The following is a 25,247-nucleotide window of genomic DNA, read 5'->3' as shown; positions in this document are numbered from 1 at the left end:
ATTCTCTGATCCCTATCAGCCTCTTCCTTGCATAAGAATGTGAGAATGTATTTGGGGAGGAAATAACCACTGCCCTGCTCTGAAAGGACTGATTCCTCCAGAAAAGAAGCTGTGATTAGAGCAGGAGGGAGGAAGTATAGGCATGGGGGGGGGGGGACTTCCCAAAAGGATGATCAGGGTACCTACTTGCCCCAGGGAGAAAGAACACCAGCCATCCATGCTTAGGGTAAGGAAGGCATAGAGATACGCTGGGAAGCATGAGACTAGCTTAGGCCTAGAGCCAGGACCCTGTCTTCCCAACCACCAGTCACTTCCTCCCCACCTTACACAGTGGCACGAAGTGGCATGGCTGAGAGAGGCAGCCAGACCTACCGTATCTGGGGTGGGCAGGGCTGCCTGGCACGATGCCAGGGCCAAGTGCCCATCCCCAGGCGCTCTGCACGGCCTCTCCTCCATGCCCATGCTTGGTAGGTCAAGAAGGATCCTGAGGGACCCAGAGTCACAGAGGAAGAGAGGCTGAAAGAGGAGAAAATAGAAAGAGGGATGAGCTACCGAGGCACAGAAAACAGAAGAGCCATAGGCATGGAGGGGTTGGCAGGCAGAGACACAGAGAGAGGATACTGAGAGGAAGCAGAGCCAATCGTGGGCAGGGAAGGGGACAGCAGAGCAACACTCTGCCCCAGCACCCCCTGCACCCTGCCCCTCTGCCGCTTGCTGGCTCTACTTGTCTGCTGGGCACTGGCCTGGCTGGTGCTTTAGAGAGCTTTACTTCTTACTCCAAGCTTGCCCAAGGGGCTGAGCCCCAAAACAGACCAACATCCTGTTCTGTGCAGAGAAGTATACACAGACGCGTGGGCCACGCATTTACCAAAAGGACACGGGGATAATCAGAGTCTCAGAGGAACAGACACACGCCCTCAGACTCTCGGTACAGGAAGGTCCCCAAAAGTTTCCACTCCACTCTTCCTCACTCCCTGCACCCTTGTCAACCATCCTGGGAGCTGGAAAGTCCTTTTCTACTTCTAACCTTTGTCCCGTAAGCTGCAGCCCTCCGGAGTCTCTGGGAGCTACCCAGGAACGGAGGTGTTGATGGTAGCGGAGCGTGCGGTTCCAGGGTGGGGCACGAGTGCCGGATGGTGAGGTGGGAGGGCAGGTGAGGGAAGGGACAGCTGCCTGCCCTCTCCACGCCAGATGCCACGTGCACCGGGGAGGAGTGGGCTGCAGTCACGAGGCTGAGGCGTGGCTGGCTCCTGCTCTGCTGTTTACCAGCTGGGAGTGAGAGCCGGAGGAGGTGCCAGGGAGCCTCCCCACTGCAGCCTGGCCTCTGGCCAGCCGGCCTGTTGGGTAAGCAGGAGAGCCAGGCCCAGCTAATCAAACTCTGGGCCGAGTCTGTGCAGGAGATTAGTGGCATCTGGGTCCCGCGGAAGCAGTATCCTGTAGCTCTCCACAGAGCCCTTCCTCAGCGTGGGTCTGCCCAGTCTGGGGTGGGGGGGGGGTCTCCTTCCCACAACTAGTGCAGTGCAACGTGGCTCCCCTCCTGTCCCATGGCTCCTCTGCCTCAGCACACTCCTCCAGGCCTGCCCACAGCCCCAGCAGACCAAGAGGATGTGGAGGCACCAGGGAGCCAGGGAATTCTAGGGAAGCGCAGCAAAGGGCAGCAAAGGGCAGAGGCTAAGCAAGCAGAGGCCTCAAGGAACCCAAGAACCATGGAGATGAGTCTGACCCCATCCTGTAGAAGAGGTACCATCCCCCGAATAAGCCATCCCGTCTTCATCTCTCCCCACTTCCCCTGTTCCTGTCACCTGTCTTGGTCAAGTAGAAAGCACGTGATTCTAAAGTCACAAAAACCTGGGTTCAAATCACAGCTCAGCCACTTATTGTCCTTGTGCAAGCCCTTGGGCAACTCATGACTATCTTTGAGCATTACTTACCTTATAAGCATCACATAGTTATCTGGAGCAACTATGCCGGCCTCATGGTGGATGTTGGGAGGATTGGAGAAAATCACAGATTTACATAAAGTGACCGGCAAAGGGCCCAGCACACAGAAAGTGATCGATAAATGCTAGCCCCCTTCCCATCACCTATCCTGTTTCTCCTCAAGACTCCAAACTCTGTTCCTCCCGTCTCTCCCCTTGTCCCCTCCTGATGCCAGGATGCTCTGCCAGCCACTCCTTTCCCCTGCCTGATGCTGGGCCAGGTGCTCTCTCCCTCCTCCCTCTTCCCTCCCCTGGGCCCTGCTCCCTGCCCTCCTGGGCAGCCAGGGCAGCAAGGACAGCACCAAGGGAGTTGCCCCATGGACAGGGCCCCACAGAGACACCACCGAGCCTCGCAGGGTAAGAGGCCCTAGGGCCCTGCAGGCAGGTGGAAGGGGCTGCCAGGAGGTTTAGAGGAGAGGGAGAGATGGCAAGAGACTGGTCGGGAAGTGAGGAGGGAGGAGGGGCAAGCAAAGAGAGAAGGAGAGAAAGATGAGTAGGCAGGGGAAGGCAGGCTGGTGAGAAAGGACAGGTCTCCATAGAGACTGAAGGAGAAATGGGAGGAGGGGCTGGGGACCTGACAGAGGAGGAGAAATAGGAAGGGGGAGAGACAGGAAGCACAGGGAGGGGAAAGAAGGGGAGAGCTGAAGAAGGAAGAGACGGGTGGGACGGGGGAGGAAAGGGGAGCATTGTCAGGGAAGCTGGAGGGAGGAAGGGTCCACGTCCCAAGTGTGAGCACCCCCGGGAGAAAAGGCAGACACTGCTCATCTGGCTGGGACCCCAGGCAGCAGTGGGAGGCTGACCACTCCACCTTCTTCTGTTCATTCAGCAACGGAGGAAGCCGTCCTGCCTTCAGGGATGACAAAGGGTCGGCGAGAAAGCAATAGGACCCTGTCCACCGCCCTTGCCCACCAGCCCAGCACATTCCTCCCCACTGGCCTGGGGGGATGGGGTCTCATTTCTGCAGAAAATGTGGGGCGTTCAGCCAGGGGCAGCGGGGGATGGAGAGTCAGGCGGTCCTTGGGCCCGCAGATGGTCTAACTCAGAGACTCTCTCTGCAGGATCCCAGGGCCATGTGCTAGGCCAGGGTGTGAGCGCTGAGGGGGAAAGGCTGCAGGGCCACCTGGTGTAGGAAGAACTCCACTGCCGGGGCAAGCACGGGGACCACCCCTACCCCAGGCCTGCTCTGAGGCGCAAGGCTGGAGGCCAAAGAGACGGTGCCACGTCAGGGAGGAAGCTGGGTGGAGCCAGGCAGGATGGGTGGGGAGGCGGGAGGGGCCGGATGGAGCCACTCCCTCTCTGGGCAGTCCTCCCCCCACCCCACCCCCAGCAGAACCCAGGCCTTCAAGTCCACTCGCCCGCCCCCACCCAGCCCAGCAGAGGAAGCCTGCTTGTAAGAAGCATCTCCTGGGCAGAGGGACAGTGTGTGTGTGTGTGTGTGTGTGTGTGTGTGTGTGTGTGTGTGCGGGGGGTGGGGGTAGGGGGCGCGGGTGGGTTGAACCGAAGCCGGGGTGTGTCAAGGACTGGACAAGTAGAAGGAAAAAAACGACAAGAGAGCAGAGTCAGAGATTAGGGAAACTATAAGAGGCATAAGGCAGACCTGCAGGGTTTTCTGAAATGAAAGACTGGCCCTGTGCTCTGTGAGAAGCCGCTGTGTGGATGTAAGAAATGCACCAAGGCCTGGCAGGGGAAGCTTCTTCTCAGGGGTTCCCTTGGTAGGTGTTTAATAAAAGCTAACCATATGAATGAATGAATGACACGCTCCTCCCCACTCCAACAATGCTCCAGCTAAGGCTTTCCCCTCAGCAGCTGCCCCTCTGGAGGTCTGTGCCTCCCTGCCCACCCCGCATCAACCCGCCTGTGCTCCCTACTGCCTGCCCTCCCCCTGGACCAGGCACACACAGCAGCGGGGGGGGGGGGGGGGGGGGGGGGGGGGGGGGATCCCGTCCTCTGCAGGCTGGTGAGCCAATGGAGCCAGAGCCTGCAGGAGGCATAGCAGGGGTCTGTGCTTGCAGCTCTCCCTTCCTCTTCCCCCTAACATCCTCACTCCCCTACCCTCAACCACCACACCTCTGGAATTCCCAGCTGCTCTCAGGCACAAATAAGCAACCAAGAGATTGAACTCCGGCTGGGCTGCGGAGTATTTATTGTGCACCTCTAAGGGGCAGGCACAACAGAATAACAAGATGAGCAAGGCAGACACGGTCCCTGCCTCCATGGGGCTCACTGTCTAGCAGGAAAGCCCCGTTTCACAGATTTCACAGTTATAGCAGTGAGATGATGTGGTGAGTACCAGGAACTCAAATGCTCATGCTGAGTGTGTAAGCACAAGGGCAGGAGGAGCTCTCCAAGGAAAAGACATAGTCAGGAACCTGGGGGATGAAAAGTAATCTAGATTGAGGAGGGGCAAGGGAAGGGCATTCCAGGCAGAAGGAATAGTGTGGAGCGGTCCCAGAGTAGTCAGGAGCCTGGCACTTCTGAGGACCTGGAAGAGGCCTCGTGTGACTGTAGGGCAGAGAGTGAAGAGAAGGGTGCACTGGAGGGTGGTCCTACCTTCTCCTCAGATGGCAGGCTCTGCTGAGAAGGAATGGGGTGGGGATGAGGGCCTGGGCATTGGGGAGTGTCTCTCGGTCCTCCGTGGTCCTCAACCTTTGGCCCTGATCCCCTCTCTTCTCTTCACAGAGCTGCTGGCTGCAAAGAAGACCCACACCTGTGAGTAGAGAATTGGGGTAGGAACTGGTGCTGGGGCGTGGAGAGATGGCAAAGAATTTAGCAAGGGTTCCAGGGAGGTCCGTGTAAAAGAAAGGCGCGTGCCTTGTGCAGAGATGGAGCAGCTGGGCAGAGATGTCCGGGCCTGAAAGGAGGTAGAGCCTAGAAAAATGGGGGAGATGGGGAGATGGGGAAAGGAGGGGCAGAGGTGAAGAAACCTCAAGATTAGGGCAATCGGAAGAGGTAAGAAAGAAGCCTGAAGACTGAGAGGGAACATCGCAAAGAAACAAGGAGAGAACAGTGAAAGCGGGCCATGGTAGAAGGAGAGGAAGCTGCTGGACAGAGGCACAGGAGACGCAAGGGGGTGGGGCAGATCGCTGGGCCAGTGGGGAGATGGGGAGGCAGGGTGGCCTCAGGGACTCCGGGAGCCTGCACCAGGCTTTGTGGAGGCAGAGCCAGGTTTGGTGTTCATCTCGGTGGTTAACACATCCTGAGGTGTGAACAAGCCTGGGGCCAGCCTGTGCAGGGCTAGAGAGCAGGAAAGCCTTCATCTCTGTAGGAAACACATAGATAGGAGCACTCTGGGTCCTGGGGCCCTGAAAGACTGAGGCTACAGCATGTGAGAAAGGGGTTAGAGCTCAGGAAGGACTTCCCAATGGATACTAGCAAGTAACATCCTCTCTAGGGAACTCTCAGCACATCAGATCTATCCTCCTAGTTCATGGGAGAGGCTAGTCCCCCAGAAAATGCACCCACTGCACCTTGGTCTCAAAGCTCATGTCCCATCCACATGCCCTTACCAGCCTGACACATCTGTGCCAGCCTGAGGGCACTCTGAGGAAGGCCTTCTAAGCATCCTTGAATTGATGAGGACAACTCTGGGGTAGGAGAGGCCACCTGCATTTCGCTATGGCCCTCCCTTGGATTGACTACCAGTTCCCCCTGAGAGCTCACTGCGACTCCTCCTGCTGTCAAAACTGCTAGAGCTCCCTGTTCCAAGCAGAGAGATCTCAGAGGGCAAAAGCATCACCCTCCTCCCTGGGCTGGTAACACAGGGGCTGGGGGGCCACCAGGAGGCTACATCCTTCTGGTGGGGGGGTTGCTTTGCTCAGCACAATCCTGATCGGTGCCTCGCCTGCCCCTAGCCACAGGGCCCCACGGAAATGCTGAGCAGGGCCCTGGGAGGAAAGCGGGTCAAGGAGTGACGTGGGGGAGGTGGGGGAGGTGAGGACCAGGGACCATATGTGGGTGGGGGGAGATGGGGGACTTTCGGAGCGTCTGGAACTGGAAGAGGCTCAGCTCCATTCCTACCCTTAACCCCTTACCGCAGAAACCTCGGCCAGGACCACACCCCCTTACCCCTTCGCAACCCCCTGGCCCCCTGCAACCACCCCCTCACCCCACCCCCACCGATGAGTGTCCTCCCCCAACCCACTGCCCAGCTCCTGAGAGCCCGAGGAAGGCCAGCGGGGAAAGGCTTGTGCCAGGCTGAGGAGTCGTGGAGTCCCGGCAAGATCAGAGACCTCTTAGGAGTTTTGGCCCAGAGAATCCAGGAGAGATGAACACCTCCCCCAGGCCCAGAGGCTCTGAAAAATGGGCTCCAGAATTGAGACAGCCCCCCAAAGGGGGTCCGAGACAACCCCAAGGAGGGAGGAACCCGAGAGGGACCCCCCAGACCAAGAGGGGGCCTGATTACTAAGGGATCCTGAAGAGGGAACCCCGAGGCTGAGGTACCCCACGGAGCAGCTATGAGGCTCAGAGAGCCTCTGAAGTTGACTGGCTCCACAGAAGGACCCCAAGGCCAAGAAACTCTACAGAGAGATTTGCACACCAGGAGACCTGAACCAGAGAAAACTTCCCATTCCTCAAGTGGAATCTGGGGCCAAACTGCCTGATTTTGAATCCTGACTCCACCACTTTACTAGCTGTGTGACCTTGGGCAAGATACCTAACCCCTCTGTGTCTCATTTTCCTCATCTTTGAAATAGGTATAATGGTACCTACCACATAAAGTATTTTTTGAGGATTAGCTAATCCACATAAAACATTAAGAACCATTTCTGGCATATGGCTAAGCATTATCGTCATATCATCCACATTCCAATTCCAGCAGTCTTGCTCCTGAGGACATTTCTGATGGACTAACCCCTCCTACAGATAGGGGCATGTGTCCGATGATTATTACTGCTACTATTATCATTTATTCCCTAGCCCAGGGCATGCACCGTGTCTGTAGGGAGGGCGTGAGCATGGTAGGTGGTGGGGCAGCCTCCCAGACTGCATCTCACTGAGCTCGGCTCTTGGCAGTCCACAGGGTCGCAGGTGGCCCCAGGCAGACATTCTGTGACTTACCTCTAGAAATATCCCTGTCCCTGGAGTCACCTGGCAAAGAGGGTCAGGCTCTGGGATCCTCGGGGGGAGGGGGAGTAGGGACCTGGCCCCAGGCTCGTGTGAGCTCCATTCCGGCTCCCCAGCCAGAACTACCCTGGCGGGTGGAAACAGCTTTTACCGCGTGTGTCTTTCGCCTGTGGTTTTGGAATTTTCCAACGCCCCCTGCGATTGGCTGCCCCGCCCCTCACACTCTGCCCCAGGCCCAGATTGGCCACATGGGGCGCCTGTCATCCTACCCACTACACCCCAGAGGGGTGGGGGGGTGGAGCTGGGGGGGTTGTCACTCAGCCACCTGTGGGGTGCAGATCTTAAACCCCCTGCCCAGCAGCATTGGGGGAGAGCTAGGTGCAGAGCCACAGCCCGCAGCCCCACTGCCATCTGCGCCCCATCCCTGGAACACCCCTGCTGAGAAGGACAGGGAGCCCAGGCGGCAAAGCCCACGACTCAGTCATGAGAAGTAAGTGAATGGGCCACCCGGGAGAGGGGAAGCCTGGGGCCCTCTGGAAAGGACGGGCACCTTGGGAACAGTGTGAGCAGAGCTGAGTGCTCTTCCCTGGCAGGGGGTGTCCCGGTCAAGGCCAAGGTCTGTTGGGAGATGGGTGGAATAGTCGGGGAGTCTGGCTCCCTGAGCAGTTCTCTTAGAGCAGCCACAGTAAAGGGACTATTGAGGAACTCCTGTGTCATGGGCTCTGAAAAGGATCTCCAAGAGTATCTGAGGTACCCTGCCCCTCGTTTTACAAAAAGAGACTGAGACCCAGAGAGGCCCAGTGCTTCACCCCAGATCACACAGCTGTAGTAGGTGGAGGTTGGTAATTATAAGCCAGCCTGAACTCACTCCCCTGGCTCCCATTGCAGTGTTTCCCTCCGTGCCTCCAAACGGCCTGAGAGTAGGGTGAGAAAAGAGTCCGAAGGAGTTGCTGTACCCTGAAGCGGTGGGACAGTGAGGGTAAAGCCAGGTCAGCAGGCAGAGGCGGTCAGAACCCCAGCATCCAGGCCTCTCCATCACTCTCCGCCCAGTGCAGGAACATGATGACCAAGTGGAATCCAGCCAGGGCTGTGTGTGTGTGTGTGTGTGTGTGTGTGTGTGTGTGTGTGTGTGTGTGTGAGAGAGAGAGAGAGAGAGAGAGAGAGAGAGAGACCCCCACCCTAGGTTCAGATGCCTGTTTGATGAGTAGGATCACACAGTGGAGATGGGAGCAAAAAGCCCTCAGCTTCACCCGTTTCCTGGCCCAGAGCCATGGGCCAACAGCTGGTGGGCAGATGTCTGGGGTCCCTGTGCCATCTAGCAGAGCAGGAGTGGGCAACTCGCCCTTGTAAGGGAAGCCAGAGGACCTCTCAGAGCACAGGGCGAAGGAGGAAAAGGGAAGTCCCATGCCCCTGTGGCCTGAGGCCTGAGGTACCCCCAGCCTCAACCTGGGGTCTTCCCACAACCCACAAAAAAGAGGCCATATTAGATCCTGGAAAAGACCCGTGGGCTGAGTCTAAAGACCATGTTCTGGTGCCACCTCTCACAGACTAGCCTTGTAGCCTTAGGCAAGTCATTGGGCCCTTGTCTCCTTAAAACAAGTAAGTTGAATTTTAAAACAGAACCAACTTTGGGGAAGCGCCCAGTTCTGAGGGCCCAGGACTGAGGAGAGAGCGCTGGTCTCTGAGTTAAGCACCTCCAAGGGTAGTGGAGGAAACTCAGCTCTCCCAGAGGGTACACAGAGGCGACCAAGGAAAGGAAAGAACTTCATTTCCACGTTTGGGACGGAGACTCCAGTGCATGTGTATGAGCTGGGGCAGGTCAGGAGGGGTGAGGAGAAGAGCCAGAATCTTCCACAAGAAGAAGGGCCTCTTGGGGCTTCAGTTTCCCTTCTAGCTTCTTCCCATTAGCAGCAAAGGTTAGCAAACCGGTCTTCCCAGAAATGGTCTCAAATCAGCAAATCCACCCTGGGAAGCAATGATCAGATGTGCTTCAGAGCCTGGCAGGAGGGCAGGAGTTCCTGGGACTAGACGGGGGAGACACTTGGTCAGCTCTACATGATATCCCCCTGGGCAGTAGGCAAGAGAGGGGTCTCCTCCAGTCTGGGGGTTGGTACCACTGGTCCCTCTCACTGGGACATCCCTGGGTATCTCATAGCCCCCGATTATCTGACTGCCCTGACCCCCTAGTGAGTACCAGCTATCACCATGTTCTCTGACCTTAGCTGGGGCGGGCAGAGCACTGGGGTCTTGGGACTGTGACACACCCAAAGACCCAAAGGCCAGACACACAAGGAGCAGAAATAGATCAAGAAATAAAGAGAGATGCAGAGGCCAAACTCAAATGACGAAAGATCTATGAAACACGTGGGGAGAGAGTGATGTCCAGATAGAGGTATAACTGGAGACATGCCAGGAGAGTCAAAACATTGCGGTGTCTAGCCTGAGACAGAACTGGAGTGCAAAGATGGAAGGGCACACAGACGCAGGGAGAGACAGAGAGGAAAGAAAGCTGGCAGGAGAGGGGAGACACTGAGTATTGATTGGGTCTAGGAAGGCAGAAAGTGGGAGGCATGGGATTTCTAGAAGTTCTGAAGGAATGATACAGGCTCTCTGCCATGGCAACACGCTGGTCAGTAGAGAGGAAATGTCCATTAGCCAGAAAGACTCCCCAGCCAGCCAGAGGGAGGGTGGCCCCGTCAGCTCACTCTGGGGCGCGGCCGGTGTGGAGCCAAGAGACATGAGGCCTCGGCATTCGGCCTGGATGGGGAGGTGGGAGGACGAGGGGGACGAGGCTGCATGCCTGTCTTTGCTGTGCCCTGATCTCTCTCCAGTCTGGTCACGATAATGAGGAGCCATGGGCCAGAAAGAAGTCCAAGTTCCCGGGGGCCACAGACCTCAGCCTGAGAGCCCTTTACAAAGGGCCCCCTCCTTCCTTGCATCACTGTTGCACCTTCGCCTTTTCCCCTCTTCCCATTCCTAACGGGACTCCCAAACACCCCCAGCCCAAGGCCCTAGATGTTGGGAGCATCCCAGCCCGTCCCACCACAATGAAATGTGGGTGTTGGCGTGGCTGCCCCTCCCAGGGGCTCCCTCTCCCTCCCCTGCCCCCAGGCCACTGCCTCAAACGGGGAACAGGGACTTTCCCATGCTAAGAGCTCTCCAAGAAAGGCAGCCCTGGGGTCTCCTCCCCTCCTCCAGTGACTAGTCCTTTCTGAGATCTAATCTCCACTCCTTCTGCTGCTGCAATGCTGCCCCTCCCTGGGACTCTGGGCTCAGGAAGGATGGAGATGTCTATCTGGGAGGAGGGACGGCAACAGAGCAGGGCCTCGGGGCCAGAGCCAGGGTCCTCCTGGGTCCACTGGTGTCTACACCAGCAGAGGCACTCTGGAGAGGAGATGCAGCCCGGAGGCCGGGAAGGCCACTGATTGTGGCGTCTAGGCTCCCACCCCTCACAGCTTCCTCCTGGTGATTCACGTCCTCCCCCCAGCCACTGGTTGTTTTCACTCGGTTTTTTTGTTTCCCCTCCTTTCTCCTGTCCCAGACTGCGGGGGTGGCAGGGCACCAAGGGGGGGTTTCAGGTGGCTGGCTGTCTTTCGTGGCTTTTCAAAACCCCAGACTCTCCCTCGCCCACCTGAGTTTTAGCTTCACTACTTTCTCAGCCTGGGATCTGGGTGTATCAGCAGAAAATTCTCACCATGGGCAGGGAGGAGCGTTCACCAGGTACAACTGCTTGTCTCCTGACCCCCAACCTAACCCTCCCCCTCCTGTTCTTTGTGGCGGAGCCCACCGCCGTGGTTTCCAGCTTTGCAGAAGCTGTGGGAACTGAGAGCTGAGAAAGGAGGGAAGCTGGTGACAGGCTGGGGTACACAGGGGTTCCCTGGCCGGAGCTGTGGTCTCCGTGGGAGGAGAGGGACTAGTTTGGGCTGTGGGGTGAGGGGGCCCTAAGCTAAGAAAAGAGATACATTCCTCTTGCTCACTCACTCATTCGTTCCTGCAGAGAGACCTAGCAAGATGTGTGAAAGCCAGTCCACACCCCAAGGGAGCTGTGGTCTCCCGAGGAGTCCCAAGTCAGGAGCTCTGGTGGGATGGGCGAGCCATGCCTCCTTGGCCTTAGAAGCCGAGGGTAAAAGCAGGAGGGGGCTGGCACCACAGAAGGTGTGGGACAGAGGGAATAACGTGTCTCTGGATCTTTAGACTAGACATGAATCTTGGCTTTAGTTCCATGGGTGTCCTCCCTGAATTCCGTTCCTAGCCCACCCCCTCACTTCACACTTTCCCCTGCAGCCGGTAACCTTGTCCCCCATCCCATTCCGCCCAGTGCATTTGGGCGTCTCATCCTTATAGAGTATATGGCTCAATGGTTGGGGACACTGGCTCTCAGGTTACAGAGACCTGGGTTCACATGCCAGATCTGCCACTTCTGGCTGTGTAACCTTAGTCAAGCCGCTTACTCTCCCCTGGACTCAGTTTTCTCATTTGTAAAATGGGGACAATACAAATAGTACCTACTTCACAGGATTGCTGTGACCATTAAATGAAAAATGTATGTAACGCCTGGCACAGAATAAGAATTCAGCCAGTGCTGATGTCTATCTTTATTACTCGTCCCCCTTAATCGATGTCCATTGGAGAAAAGGAGAGAGAAAGAGAAAAGAGGAAAAGCCTAACTTTAGACTGATGGGGCACCAGGAGAAGATGAGGACCCCAGCTAATCTGGGTCCTCTGGCTGCATCCTTTCTCTGCCAGAGCTGGGGGTGGTTCCGGGGTTTGAGGGGAGAGATCCCCCTGGGTTGCAGCCCCTCCTTTGCTCCCACCACTTCCTCTCTGTGGTGTAGGGCACCTGGACAGGGCCCAGGGCTGGCTTCCTAAGGTGGCACAGGGCCAAGCTCTGGATGCATTCAAAGAGCCCTATCAATGAATCTCGCAGCTGTGAGAAAGGTGAGATTAGAGGAGGCTGGAGGGAGGGGGGACAGCCTACTCTGTCTCTACCATATTTCCCCACATAGGAGGTGCTCAGAGGAAGCTCCCTGGGGATCCTTCAATCCCCGAAGCAGTCCAGAAGAGATTCATTTTCTTTACCTAGTACCATGTCAGAATAAAGTTTTAGAGGTCACACTGGATGGCAGGGAAGATGCAAGAATGAGCTGGGGAAGAGACCACCAACCCCACCCTTATGCCCCAGGAAGAGGCATAAACAGGAAGAGGGACTAAATTCTTACTACTCAGAAAGGTAGGGTGAGGACCAGCAAGCTTGGGCACCAACCAAGAGCTTGTTCAAATGGGAGAGCCTGGACCCCCCTCAGACCTGCCGTGTGGGGACCTGCATTTTAACAAGCTCGCTAGGTGATCTTGTTTAAGACTCAGAGGTCTAGAGTCACGCAGTCCCTAGGTGGTTTCAGGAGGTATCGTGTGCACAGGGGCCTTTCTCCCTCCTTGGAACTGGAGGGTTTCCTTTGGTGGGCCCTGGGAGAGAGCTACAGTGTGAGCTACAAAGATCTTCCCGAAGCAGCGGGTGAGGCCGGGCAGAGTGAGGGCTGCTGCGGGAGCCGTGCTGCAGGGGCTGGCCTAGACGTTCCTGACCTCGGCTTGGTTCTAGTTCCTGGCACTGTCAGGCCCTTAGATGGTAAGTTCCTGGCAGGCCAGGCTCCCGGGAAACAGCTTGAGTAATCCTGTGATTACTCAGCTCCCCTCCCCAATTTGCGTTCCCACCACCTGCTGCTTCAGGGACAGGGCTCAAGGGGGAGGTTTTGAAGGTGAGGTATCCGAGGTGTTTTTCAGCTCTGGCTCACCCCACCTCCACCTCTGCCAGTCCTCTTCCCGTTCTCTCCCCTCCCCTCCTCCACAAGTCACACTCAAGTGCACCGGTACTTTCTCTTTGAGGTTTTGGGTAGATGGCATTGCGGGGGGACAGGTGGCAGGGCCAGGAGGCAGGAGTAGGATAAGAGGGCCTGACAGTGCTGAGAGGGCCAGGGGCTGGGCATGGGCCCAGGGCACGAGTGTGGGTTTTTCTGTGTTTCTGCGGCTCTCTCTCTCTCTGGGTCTGTCTCTGTTGTCTCCAGGTCCCAAAACTCTTGGTCTTTCTAGCTCAGAGGCTAGAGGGTCTGACCCTCTAGCCTGAAACCCCTGATCCTATGTGCCTGTCTCATTCCCTGTGTGCCTGCCTCACTGTGTACCTCTGTCTCGGACTATGGTTGGGGAGCATGGGGGAGTGGCTGGCCTGGTGGCTGGGGTCTAAACTCTGGTGTCCCCCAAACATGGGTATTTGTGGAGGTGGTTTGTGGCTGGCCACATCATCCTATGAGAAGGGCGAGGTCTTGGTGACACTGTTGTGAGGTTCCTAGGGCCAGGACCAGCAGTGAGTCAGGCTGTGGGGCAGAGAGATGTGTCTGAATTACCCATGTGGTCAGCTCACACACGCACACGGATGTGGCTCTTGGAGAAGGGAAGAGGCAGGGAGGCCTGTGGTTGAGGACTGGGCTGGAGCCCGAGTTCCCACTGTGGCTTGGCCTAGTCTCCCTCCCGCTTACTTTTTTGGGTGACCCATGTTGGTTTCTGCCCTCTCTGGGCTTAAGGCCACCGAGGAGGGAGATCCCACGGTGTTGGAGAGGAAACGCGTTGGGGAGAGGCAAGAGCAGACTCCACAGGGCACAAGCACTTCTCTTGGGCCTCAAATGCCTTCTGGGTTCTGCGCCCACTGCTGTGCTTGGTGGTAGCCTGCACACACAGTGCTCGCGGCCACGCAGCGCTTTCCACAGGTGATACCACATACCCACGGTGCTACCGCCCGTCACCCCCTGGCCAGGCGGTGAAGGCTATGCTTACCTTTTACTGGCAAGGGAACTGAGACCCAGAGAATCCAGTGGCCAGATGTGCATGTGCCCCCACGTTCTCTGCCCCTTTTCCAGGCACCCAATCCCCACCCCTTGTTCTCTCTTCCCTCCATTCATACCAATCTGCTCTTAATTTACTGGAAAGAATCTCAAAGCTCCCTTGCTGTCTGTCCTGGATGATCACAGCCTGTTGTGTGGGTGCTGGGCAGACTAGTGGGGCTGGGGGTGAGGAGAAGCCTCGAGCTCTAACGGAGGGACTTTAGACACCTATGCACCCCGTCCCCCGTGAGAAGGCAGCTGCTTACTCTGACTCAGCTCAAGGCTAGCCTGAGGGGATGATGGTTTAAGGATGATGGAAACAAGATTTCAGGGAGTGCCACGGAGCCATGGTCACCCTCCCCACCTCACATCAGCAGGTCCTACACGCAACCAGGGTCCAGGCCTGGACCAGAGGAGAGTTCACAGGACTGTGGATTTGCCCTATAGGCAGGCTGCTGCTTCCTCTGACCCTTGGGATCAGAGATGAGAAGGGGCTACGGTCCTAGACGAATTTGTGACGTGTTCCACCCCAGGCATGCCCCCTCGGAGGGGAGGCAGCAGGTCAGCAATGGCAAAGGAGAGACCCACATGCCCTTAGGAGTGATGAAAGGGACACCAGCTCTGCCCAGTGCCTTCAAAGATTGGCTGGGGGGAGGCCAATGCCTGGTCCCTGAAACTCAGCAGAGAGCTATGGGCATTGACAAGGATGGGGCAAACCTGGGGCCAGTAACCAACCACAGTGAAGGGAGCGGGGAGGTAGGTTATAGTGAGCTCAGCGGGAGAGAGGGGGGTCCTGGCAGCCAGTGAACAAACACTAACACATATGCACGTGTGCACACTGGCTCAAGCAGACGTGCCTATTGGCTCACGAACCACATGTACATTTCATGTGTACACACGCACACACACACACACGAGCACCCCTTCAAACATGCAACATGCCCACTGATGTGTGTGCCCCAAAAGTCATATACACAGAACAGCCGAATGGAAAACTATGGGGAGCTGGGATATAGACCCAGCTCCTGGGTAACCTAGCGGTATGAACCTGGGCCAGCCACCTGATCTCATTTGGCCTATTCCTTCATCTGTGAAGGAAAAAAAGAGGTTGAATTTGATGGTCCGTAGTCCCAGCCAGTGTTAACCTTCATGACTTGTGCGCACACAGTTGGACGCAGAGGCCCTCGTATACACGTTAGCATGTACACTCTCATACGTGGAGACACGCACAGCCACCCTCTGCTCTGGGGCCAGGAACCTAGGAGGCCTGTTTGATCCGCTCCCTGGCTCTCAGACATCCAGCAGAGCTGGCTTGTTGACCCCACTTTCCTAGGCTCCATCTCGGCTTCTCCTTACCCTCTCTGGGGCCCACCCAGTGGACCCTGCCCCCTTCGGCCCCTGGTCTCTGCACAGCCCCTCCCTGAGCCTTCACTGCCCAGCTGAGGATGGCTGGCATCTCTACTTGTCCCCCAGGTGCCTCCTGCCTGGTGGACCACATCTTCCCACCATGCCCCACACTCTGCCCCTGTGGGCCGAGCCCCAGTGGGGGAGGGTGGCACAGAGGAAGCCCCCTGGGCGGGAAGCAGGTGTTGTGAAGCCGTGAGGACTCCTAGGTCCCCAGGCAAGAGGGAGGCAACTAGAGCTTTTCATCTTGAGGGGCTGAACAGGTGGCCTCTGCAGCTGTTTTCTCTGCCCCTGTAGAACTGATACAACCCCCGGCCAGCCCGGGAAACTAAAACAGCCTCCACAGACACTTTGCTGAGTGGCATTTGGCATTCACTCCTTCATCCGTCTTGCAAGAGGGAAACAGCAAGCTGGAGCGGGGGAGGGAAGCAAGGGAAGCACCGTGTCCCTGTATCTGCCCCCCAGGTACAGGCGGTAGGATACACCAACGGCTCCTGGGCTGACTTCTGCTCTTTCCCTCTTCTAGCACAAATTGAAGTGATCCCTTGCAAAATCTGTGGGGACAAATCATCTGGGATCCATTACGGGGTTATCACCTGTGAGGGGTGCAAGGTGAGTACACACACATACACAGTCTCTTCAGAGATGGGGAGAGGGGGCTCGGTGGCCTTTGTTCTGCCTGCAGGGCTGGTCTCCTGAGACAGCTAGGGAGCTGCCCGGGTGGCACCTTGCCTGGAGAGCCCTGCGCACAGGAGGGCCTTGTCTTCAACTAGGGAAGCGATTGCAGGACAGATTACAATGGAGGAGAGAAAACTGAGGCGTCGTGTAAGATCTGGAAAAGGTGGGGCTAGAACTTGCGGGCTGCAGGCACTTGGGACTGAGCTGGGCCTGGCCCAGATCAGCAGCCCTGGTCTCCACCTGCCTCCCCCAGGGTTTCTTCCGCCGGAGCCAGCAGTGTAACGTGGCCTACTCCTGCACCCGTCAGCAGAACTGCCCCATTGACCGCACTAGCCGAAACCGATGCCAGCACTGCCGCCTGCAGAAATGCCTGGCCCTGGGCATGTCCCGAGACGGTGAGGCCAAGCGCGCAGCCCCCGGGGCTTCAGTCTCCAGAGGGGCAGCCTGACCTGCTGTGCCAGACAGGGCTTAGGACGCCCTTCGGGGGCTCCGTCCCTCCCTCTGGCAGGCCCTTGTCTCTTCCACTGTTCACCGAGGCAGTGGGCAGGCTACCCTCATCAAAGGTCTTCACAGTCCCCAGCTTCAGGCTCTGCTACAACCCTCCTTTCCCCAAGGTCCCAGACTCTTCATTTGCTCCTTCCTCCGGATGGAGTTTCCTCACCCGACTCCCCTGTGACCCAGATCCCATCCGCATTCCACATCTTTCCCTCCTGCCCCATGGCTCCAGCTCCAGCTCCGTCTCCCTCCGTAGTGCCCCATCCCCAGCCTGGGCCAGGGGCCGATGGCTGCGAATGGGACCACAGTTGGCCTGAGAACAGCCCAGAAGGCTGAGGCTGGGGAGGCCGGCTGTTCCTGGTGGCTTTTCTCCACCTTCCTCAGCCACTGCCCCCTCGCAGCCCCCAAACCGCTCCCACGGCAACACCGCAGAAGGAGCCCAGGCCGGGGGCCGGGGGAGACCTGAGGTGATGAGGAGCCAGAAGGAGCCTGTCAGCACTTTTCAGCGCCCAAAATAACAAAGTGAAAGGAAACACGCAGGGTTGCAGAGGGGCAGGCGGGGCGACCAGGGGCTGTGTCCCCACACCTGGGAGGGGTGGCAGGGCAAATGAAAAGGCAGGAAAGAGAGAGCAGAAGAGGATGTTCAGAAACAAGCCGCGGAGCCTGGGTTGGGCTGTGGTGAGTATCTAGGTCACCAGGGAGCCTGCAGGCCTGACCACAGGGAGACCTGTGTTCTCGGCTCTCCTCTTCCTCCGACCCTCCTAGACAGGCGCGGTGACCCCAATATAGCTCGAGGCCCCCCACTCAGCAACCCCCAGCCCCATATCAGGAGGCCAGGGCCCTCAGTCAGGACTCATTGCTTGAATTCTGCCACTAGTAGAAGCTGGATTCGAGCCAGGAGCGTTTGCCCGGGAGACTGAAATGTCTGGGTTGCACCGAGCCCCGAAGCAAACCAGAGTGAGAGGTGGGAGGGGTCTTGAACAAAAGTGCCCTGAAGGGAGGCTCTCAGGCAGGACTGGAGAAGCTCTGCTTGGAGTCAGAGATCCAGGGAGCAGCAAGTTAACCCTGTGATGACACAGATGCCTACTCACTCTGCCCTGTACCCTGTCCTCCCCCCTCAAAAACTCCTGATCCCCGAACCTCTTTCAGCTGTCAAGTTTGGCCGCATGTCCAAGAAGCAAAGGGACAGCCTACATGCTGAGGTGCAGAAACAACTGCAACAGCGGCAACAGCAGCAAAGGGAACAAGCGGCCAAGACCCCTCCTGCAGGAGCCCAAGGAGCAGACCCCCTCGCCTGCACCTTGGGGCTCCCAGATGGGCAGCTGCCCCTGGGCTCCTCGCCTGACCTGCCGGAGGCCTCAGCCTGTCCCCCCAGTCTCCTGAGAGCCCCAGGCTGCGGGCCCTCCTACTCCAACAGCTTGGCCAAGGCCGGGCTCAACGGGGCCTCGTACCACCTGGAATACAGCCCTGAGCGGGGCAAGACCGAGGGCAGAGAGAACTGCTATGGCACAGGCAGCCAGCCGACCCCTGACAGGCGTGGACTCCACTTCGAGGACCCCAGGCACCCTGGGCTTGGGGAACCAGGACGGGGCCCGGACAGCTACTTCAGCCCCAGTTTCCGCAGCACCCCAGAGGCGCCTTATGCCTCCCTGACGGAGATTGGTGAGCCCCTGGGGAGGTAGCTGGAGAGAAGGGAGGGGGAGGAAGATAAGGGAGGGGCTTCCAAGAAGGGGGGGTCAGCACCCCGTGTAAACCAGACGTGCACAGGGGCCTCGGGGGGAGGCAGAGCAGCGCTAGGCCAGGCAGTGGAGTGCCCCTTGTATGGGAAGGGTAGGAGCTGGCTGAGATCGAGCCCCTGTTTTCCTCCTCCTTCTCCGGCCCCAGAGCATCTGGTGCAGAACGTTTGTAAGTCCTACCGAGAGACGTGTCAGCTGCGGCTGGAGGACCTGCTCGGACAGCGCTCCACCGTCTTCTCCCGAGAGGAGGTGGCCGGCTACCAGAGGAAGGTGAGGCCAGGGGACCGCGCAAGGAAGGGAGGACCTCCCACCACCAGTGGGGGGTCCAGAGACAGCCACCTGCACACACAAGTGGGCTGGGGCGAGGCAGGGTATCCCAGAAAGACACAGTGGGTACCGCTGTTAAGTACGCACCCTAGTAGATGGATGAGAGCTTCTCCTCGGCTCCTGCCTATGGTCATTTTACGCGTCCTTCATCCTACCTCCCCCATCACCCCGACACTGGCGAACAGACCTCGGCCTAAGCTCCTTCCTCCTCCATCGACGACGACAAGAGTCAGAATCCTGAGCGGCATTTGTTAAGGGCTCCTTCTCTGCCAGGCACTGTGCGGAGCGCTTTACGTAAATTATCCTTGACCCTAAGGACAACCAACCTATGAGGCTGGCATCCATCTCTGTTCTTAATGGACCGAGAAACTGAGCTCAGAGGACTTCGTAGACTTACTCCTCGTCGCAAAGTAGTGGATCTGAAGGCAAATTCAGATCCATCTGGCTCCAAAGCTTGTTCTCTCCCTCCTGTCACTCTTGACAACAGCTCCTGCGCTAAAAGCACCTGTTTGGTATGTCTTAGTCACCTCGACAAGATGCACACTCTTTGAGGGCAAAAGCTGTATCTCAGACGTTTGTTAAGTCTCCACAACAGCTAACTCTGCGCCAGTGGCTGGTGGGCGCTAAGCGCGTCCAAGTGACAGGAATTAACCTGGAGTGCACATTTGTGCTAAGAATAGAGGCTAAAAACACGGGTGCTGAGAATGTGGCAGTTCGGAATCTGCCCCCTGCAGTTTATCTGTCTGGGTTCCCAGGGCCTTGCGGGGGTCCCGGGGTCATAAAGAGGGCTACAGTGGGACCCCCTCCTTCCCTGCAGTCAATGTGGGAGATGTGGGAACGCTGTGCCCACCGCCTCACCGAGGCCATTCAGTACGTGGTGGAGTTCGCTAAGAGGCTCTCGGGCTTTATGGAGCTCTGCCAGAATGACCAGATCGTGCTACTCAAAGCAGGTGCCCAGGGAGAGGGGGCGGGCCTGGGGGCAGTGGGGACAGATGAGGAAACGGGCAGGGCTGAGTGGAGGGAGGCGCCTTAAGGGAACTGGGACACTGAGGGAGACAGAGACAGATTCCTGGCCATGTCTGATGGTGTACCTGCCTTTCTCCCCACTCCCCAGGAGCCATGGAAGTAGTGCTGGTCAGGATGTGCCGGGCCTACAATGCTGACAACCATACAGTCTTTTTTGAAGGCAAATACGGTGGCATGGAGCTCTTCCGAGCCTTGGGTGAGGGGCAGGGGGAAATGAGAGAGAGGAGTCGGATGCCAACCCCATCCCGGAGACCCAGGGCACCCTCTTTTCAGGACAGATTGCCTGCTCTGCTCCAAACACCAAGGGGCGGGTGTCCTCGGGCACTGTGGCCTCATCCACCTTGCTCACTCTTTCGTTTCCACCCCACCAGGCTGCAGCGAGCTCATCAGCTCCATCTTTGACTTCTCCCACTCCCTGAGTGCCTTGCATTTTTCCGAGGACGAGATTGCCCTCTACACGGCCCTCGTCCTCATCAACGCCAGTGAGTGTCACTGGGCTTGGGTAAAGGACATTCAGGCAGTGGGAGGGCGCAACAGATACTGAAGAGTCTGGACCTTCGCTTGTGGTTAAATCTGGGAAGTCACTTTAAAGAGCAGAATGAGCCCCCCCCCCACCGCCCCGAATATTGCTGTAAAAATATGAGTTAAAATAAAGATCCAGGGGAGCCTGACAGAGGGAAAAGAGCAGCGCAGGCGGGGTTGGAGAAGTGGGGAGACGTGAGGAAGAGCGGAAGTGAGCCATTTCCCTGGGAGAAATTAGTCTGCTTGTGAGTCCCTGTCAGTGACTCCATTGCGGCCGCACGTTGGAATCGCCTGGGGAGCTTTAGAAACGATTGCTGCGACTCTGAGGTCATTGATCTGGGGTGCTGCCGGAACACCGGAAGTTTTAACAGCCTCTCACAAGTGATTGTAATGTGCCACCAAGCTTGAGAATCACTGCTCTGTGTGAACTCATTTCAAGACTACATGCCATCGGGAATTCCCTGGCGGTCCAGTAGTTAGGATTCCACGCTTTGACTGACGAGGGCATGGGTTCAATCCCTGGTTGGGGAACTAAGATCCCACAAGCCCCGCAGCGCAGCCAGAAACAGAAACGAAAAACAAACCAAAACAAAAGACAACATGCCATCATGGCAGGACTCTGGATGTCCGCTCCGCTGGAATGGAGTGGGCTGGTGAGCCAGCTGAATGCTAAGGATTCAGAGAGCCTGGGGAAGTGGCTTGAGCTGCTAACCTGAGTTTGAAGACCAAGATTATCAGTCTTCTGGCTCTGCCAATGAGTAGAGACCTAAACATTCCCCTTGAACTGGAAATAAAGACTTAAAAGATGACTTCCGGGTATTTTATGGAGTCAGGGCAAAAGGTGGTTTGTCTCTTGAAGTTGGCCACAGACTGCTGCAGAGGCCTTGTTGCTGACCTAGGTGGCTTTACAAAGCCCATCTCCTATCTGGAGCCGTCCCTGCCAGGTGGCGGGGAAGAAGAGAGAACTTTTTTTGTTTTTCTTCCCCACAGCAGAGTTTTAGTGCCTAGCTTTGAATTAGCTATGTGAAATATCAGGGTACCAGGGATAGAGCAGCTTGGAACTGGGAGATTGGAATGTCTCATCCCTTTCTTCTCTCTCCAGTTTTCCTGGTAGAAAGCTAGCCCAGCCCAAGGCCCCATAGCTTACCATTATCAAACCAAGACACACACATTCACACACACACACACACACACACACACACACACACACACACACTTACACTCTCTCTCACTCAGCTAGGAATATCTATATTCAGCACAGATGTCCAGAATGACACACCCTTTTGGGGAAGTTAACGTCCATGTTCTTTCTTTTTCTTGCTATGGTCCCATCCCCTCCTTCAGACCGGCCAGGGCTCCAAGAGAAAAGGAAAGTAGAACAGCTGCAGTACAGTCTGGAGCTGGCCTTTCATCATCATCTCTGCAAGACTCATCGCCACGGCATCCTGGCAAAGGTAGGAGCAGTCCCTGGAACAGAGGAGGTCAGGCCCAGTGCCAGATCTGTGACATCAGGGCTTGCGAGGGCCATGGTCTGAGGGTCCAGAGGAGGAAGTGCTTGAGTGCTAAGTTGTGTGAGAGAGCTTGCAACAGCCTGGGGGCAAGGGGACTGATCAATCACTCCCATGTGGGTAAAGATGGGAAGTTAGGGAGCCTGGAATTGGGAGGGACCTCCAGGGAACAATTCAGTTTAATAGAGCCACCACTTACCCGGCATCTGCTTGTACTGTGGAATGGAAAGATACAGAGATGCCGTCCTTACCCCCACCAAGAGTTTTTAATCTGCTGTGAAGAAAAGACTCGTGTACCAATGACCCTAAGATAGAGGAGAATGTGTTATGGGATATAATAATAATGGGATTAACAAAGTGCTTTCACAGATAAGCTCATCTTTATGACAACTCAGTCAGTAAGATAGGTGTTAAAATCTCCCTGTAGTGATAAGGAAACTTAAATGACTTGTCCAAGTTTATGCAATCATAAGCGATAAATGTAAGTTTTAATCCCAGGGCTTTTTCTACCGTATCCCTGTGCCCCTAATATAGTACTACAATAAGAGATATTGGGGAAATGTGAGAGCATGGAAGAGAGATTAAAAATAACTTGGGGGTAAAAGGAGTGGGTCATAAATGCTTCCCAGAGAAGGTGGCACTTAAACTAGGCCATGAAATATGTAAGATTTTAACAGGCCTTCAGGGGGTGGGGCAGGCATTCCAGGCTTAGGGAACAATATGGAGAAAAATAAGGAGGCAAGATAATGCATATACAGAGAATAGTTCATGGAACATTTTGACTAAAGTGTAAGGTCAGGAGCTGGGATTGATTGATGGGGGCAAGGAAGTAGCAGAAGACAAGCTTGAAAATTAGGTCAAGGAGCAAATCAGAGAGGACTTTCAAGGCCATATTAAAGAGTTACGACTTTATTTCCAGGCAATGGAGAGCACCAAAGGCTAGACGAATGATATCATCAGAGCTATTATTTAGGCAATTTAATTTGGAACCAGTGTAAAGGAACCATTTATGTAACGGTTCAGGCAACGGGCACTTGCTATGTGCCAGGCAGAGTGCTAGGTGCCGAGAATACAGAAGTGACTTATATGACAGGCTCTGACCTAAATAAACTTCAAGTCTGGTAGAATAGATTAGGGGGAGGAGAACCTGAGAGAGCAGTTGGAAAGCAAATCTCTGTTGGATCCACCTTCAGAATACATCACCTCCCACTGTTACCCGCTAGCTGTCAGTTCTCCTTGGACCATTAAAGAGGCCTCCTTAACTGGACCCCTGCTCCATCCCTGTCTGTCCTACGGCAGCCACACAGCACTGTTCTCAGCGCTCCCAGAGCTGCCCATCATGCTGAAAATCAAATCTAGAGTCTGTGTCGTGGCCGACTGGTCTCATGATGTGTCTGGCCCCCCCGACTTCTTTTCTCACCTCATCTCCTTCCACTGCCCTCTCAGTCACCCATTCCAGCAACACTGGCCTCCTCGCTATTTCTTGAACACATCAAGCCCGGTTGCTTCTCAGGACTTTGCTTTTCCAGCTGCCTGGAAGGTTCTTCCCCTAGTTTTCCAAACGGCCTGCTCCAGCCCTTCATTCTGGAGAGGTTTTCCCATACCACCCCATACAAAAAGCCCTCTACCCATCACTCTGCTTTATTGTTTTTCCTTTGTTTTTTTTGGGGGGGGGGTTGTTTCCTTGTTTTTTGTTTTTTGCGGTATGCAGGCCTCTCACTGTTGTGGCCTCTCCCGTTGCGGAGCACAGGCTCCGGACGCGCTGGCTCAGTGGCCATGGCTCACGGGCCCAGCCGCTCCGCGGCATGTGGGATCTTCCCAGACCAGGGCACGAACCCGTGTCCCCTGCATCGGCAGGCGGACTCCCAACCACTGCGCCACCAGGGAAGCCCCTTGCTTTATTGTTTTTTAAAGACGTTTTCTAACATGTTTATTTTCTGTCTCCCTCACTAGAATATACACTTAATAAAGGTAGAGATTTTATTTTCTTCACTGATCAGCCCATCACAGTTCCTAGCCAAAAGGGTCTCAACAAATATTTCAGAATGAATGAATGAAGCTATTGCAATAGCCCAGACAAACGCAAAATAAAGCAGGAGGAATGAAAAGAGAATGAATTCAAGAGATTTCAAGGAATCCCATGCTGCCTGCTCTTCCCTGACTGGCCCTTTCCTAGGCAACTAAGCTGGGGAAAAGGGGGTGGCTGGTGAGAGGTATTTTTAAGGTTCACTTGCTTATACAGGAAATTGCAGGCGATAAATGGTTTTCTCAGCCTTTCTCCAGTGAGGTCTCCCTGCCTCTATCTCCTCATGGCTCTCTGGGCCTTTTTCATTCCCCTCCACCGGCTGAGTGCTGGCAGTGTTGGTTTACTGTTTGCAGTGTTGGGTACCTGCTTGGAAATTGCTTAGTCCAAACAAACAGTTACTGAGCATTTGCCATGTGCAAGCAGTTTGATAGGTACAGAGGATACAGAGAGAGGGAGGGAGGGAAGGGAGAGAGAGAGACCCTACCTAAGGAGTTTAAATCTAGGGTAGGGAGACAGACAAATTGGATCATTTTCGTAAAATGGGATTTCAGTGCTGCACAGAGGGAAGCCCAAAGGAAGGGCCCTTAACCCAGGGAAATAGTCCTAGAGGAGGTAACACTGAAGGTGAGTAAGAATTAGCCAAGCACAGAAGAATTGGAAAGGCATTCCAGGGGAGGGGAACAGTATCAACAAAGGCAAAGAGGCACATAACATTACATAACAGAGAGTGACACAATTTCACTATTATAAAAGCATAAAGTATGAGTTAGAGAGTCTTTAACAGGGCTCATCTTAGGAGTAGCAGGAACACCATTTGGAGGTTTCAGCCACAAAACATGTACCTGTCCCATAGCAGCTCTCGCTAGCCTCCAGTTGCCTGAACACAGACCTACCCCTACCAATGGGATCTGGCTGTTCCACAAGTGCCAAGTGTGCAGGGAGAAAGCAAGGAGGGTTATCCCAGCCCAGGAAGGATGGGGGTACTTCTCTGGTCTGGGGACAGAGCTGTAGTACTGACCTTCCTTCCCCATGAACCCATGTCCAGCTGCCACCCAAGGGGAAGCTTCGGAGCCTGTGTAGCCAGCATGTGGAAAAGCTGCAAACCTTCCAGCATCTCCACCCCATCGTGGTCCAAGCTGCTTTCCCTCCACTCTACAAGGAACTCTTCAGCACTGAAATCGAGTCACCTGAGGGGCTGTCCAAGTGACGTTCCCTTCCCTAGAGCCTCGTGGCTCACCTTCCCCTTGGCCTTTTCCTTTCTTGTGCGCCCTGGAGGGTGGTCTCTGCCTGTTTTTTGGGGGGTGAGCAAATGCGGAGACTGGCTTTCTGCCCACCAGCCTGCCTGGCGGCGGGCCAAGAGCTAGAGGGTGGGGATGGAGGAACACCATCTCCAGCCTCAGCTTTGTCCTGGCTTCTCTCAGCTTCTGGGACACCTGGGGTGGGATACAAGGACCTCTAGGAGGACCTAGGTGTCCTCAGGACAACAGGGGGATCCAGGACACCCTGGACAAACAGAACTCAACTCTGGGCTCAGAAGCTAAGAATAGGCCTTTGAAATACCTCATTGCATTTCCCTGGGGGCTTTGGCTGGGGAGATGCATCAAGCTCAGAGA

General features: G+C 55.9%; 1 protein-coding gene across 5 annotated transcripts; it reads left to right on the top strand.

Moving 5' to 3' along the window:
* Positions 1–2,248: 2,248 nt before the first annotated feature.
* On the top strand, positions 2,249–24,973 carry RORC (RAR related orphan receptor C). Of its 5 annotated transcripts, none has more exons than XM_032608778.1 (12): positions 2,249–2,336; positions 2,806–2,844; positions 4,659–4,688; positions 15,843–15,928; positions 16,248–16,389; positions 17,639–18,151; positions 18,374–18,495; positions 19,370–19,502; positions 19,667–19,738; positions 19,950–20,060; positions 21,445–21,554; positions 24,680–24,973. In XM_032608778.1, the coding sequence occupies exons 1-12, from the start codon at positions 2,297–2,299 to the stop codon at positions 24,839–24,841; spliced, it is 1,560 nt and encodes a 519-aa protein (XP_032464669.1). In that variant the 5' UTR covers positions 2,249–2,296; the 3' UTR covers positions 24,842–24,973. The 5 variants fall into 5 exon arrangements, with proteins under 5 accessions (XP_032464669.1, XP_032464661.1, XP_032464679.1 ...); XM_032608770.1 differs by having other exon boundaries at positions 2,250–2,336; positions 19,667–19,774; XM_032608788.1 differs by lacking the exon at positions 2,806–2,844 and having other exon boundaries at positions 2,274–2,336.
* The last annotated feature ends 274 nt before the right edge of the window (positions 24,974–25,247 follow it).

Source organism: Phocoena sinus, chromosome 1 (genome assembly GCF_008692025.1).
Source record: "Phocoena sinus isolate mPhoSin1 chromosome 1, mPhoSin1.pri, whole genome shotgun sequence".
Classification (NCBI taxonomy): Eukaryota; Metazoa; Chordata; class Mammalia; order Artiodactyla; family Phocoenidae; genus Phocoena; species Phocoena sinus.
Note: the sequence above shows the minus strand (reverse complement) of the source record. Positions and strands in the feature narration are given on the sequence as shown.

Bases quoted from the DNA above. Each gene is read 5' to 3' on its own strand.
- RORC (XM_032608770.1), top strand. From the start codon at position 2,297: ATGGACAGGGCCCCACAGAGACACCACCGAGCCTCGCAGG. The intron at 2,337-2,805 runs GTAAGAGGCCCT...CTGTTCATTCAG, and splicing joins ACACCACCGAGCCTCGCAGG to CAACGGAGGAAGCCGTCCTG. The intron at 15,929-16,247 runs GTGAGTACACAC...TGCCTCCCCCAG, and splicing joins TCACCTGTGAGGGGTGCAAG to GGTTTCTTCCGCCGGAGCCA.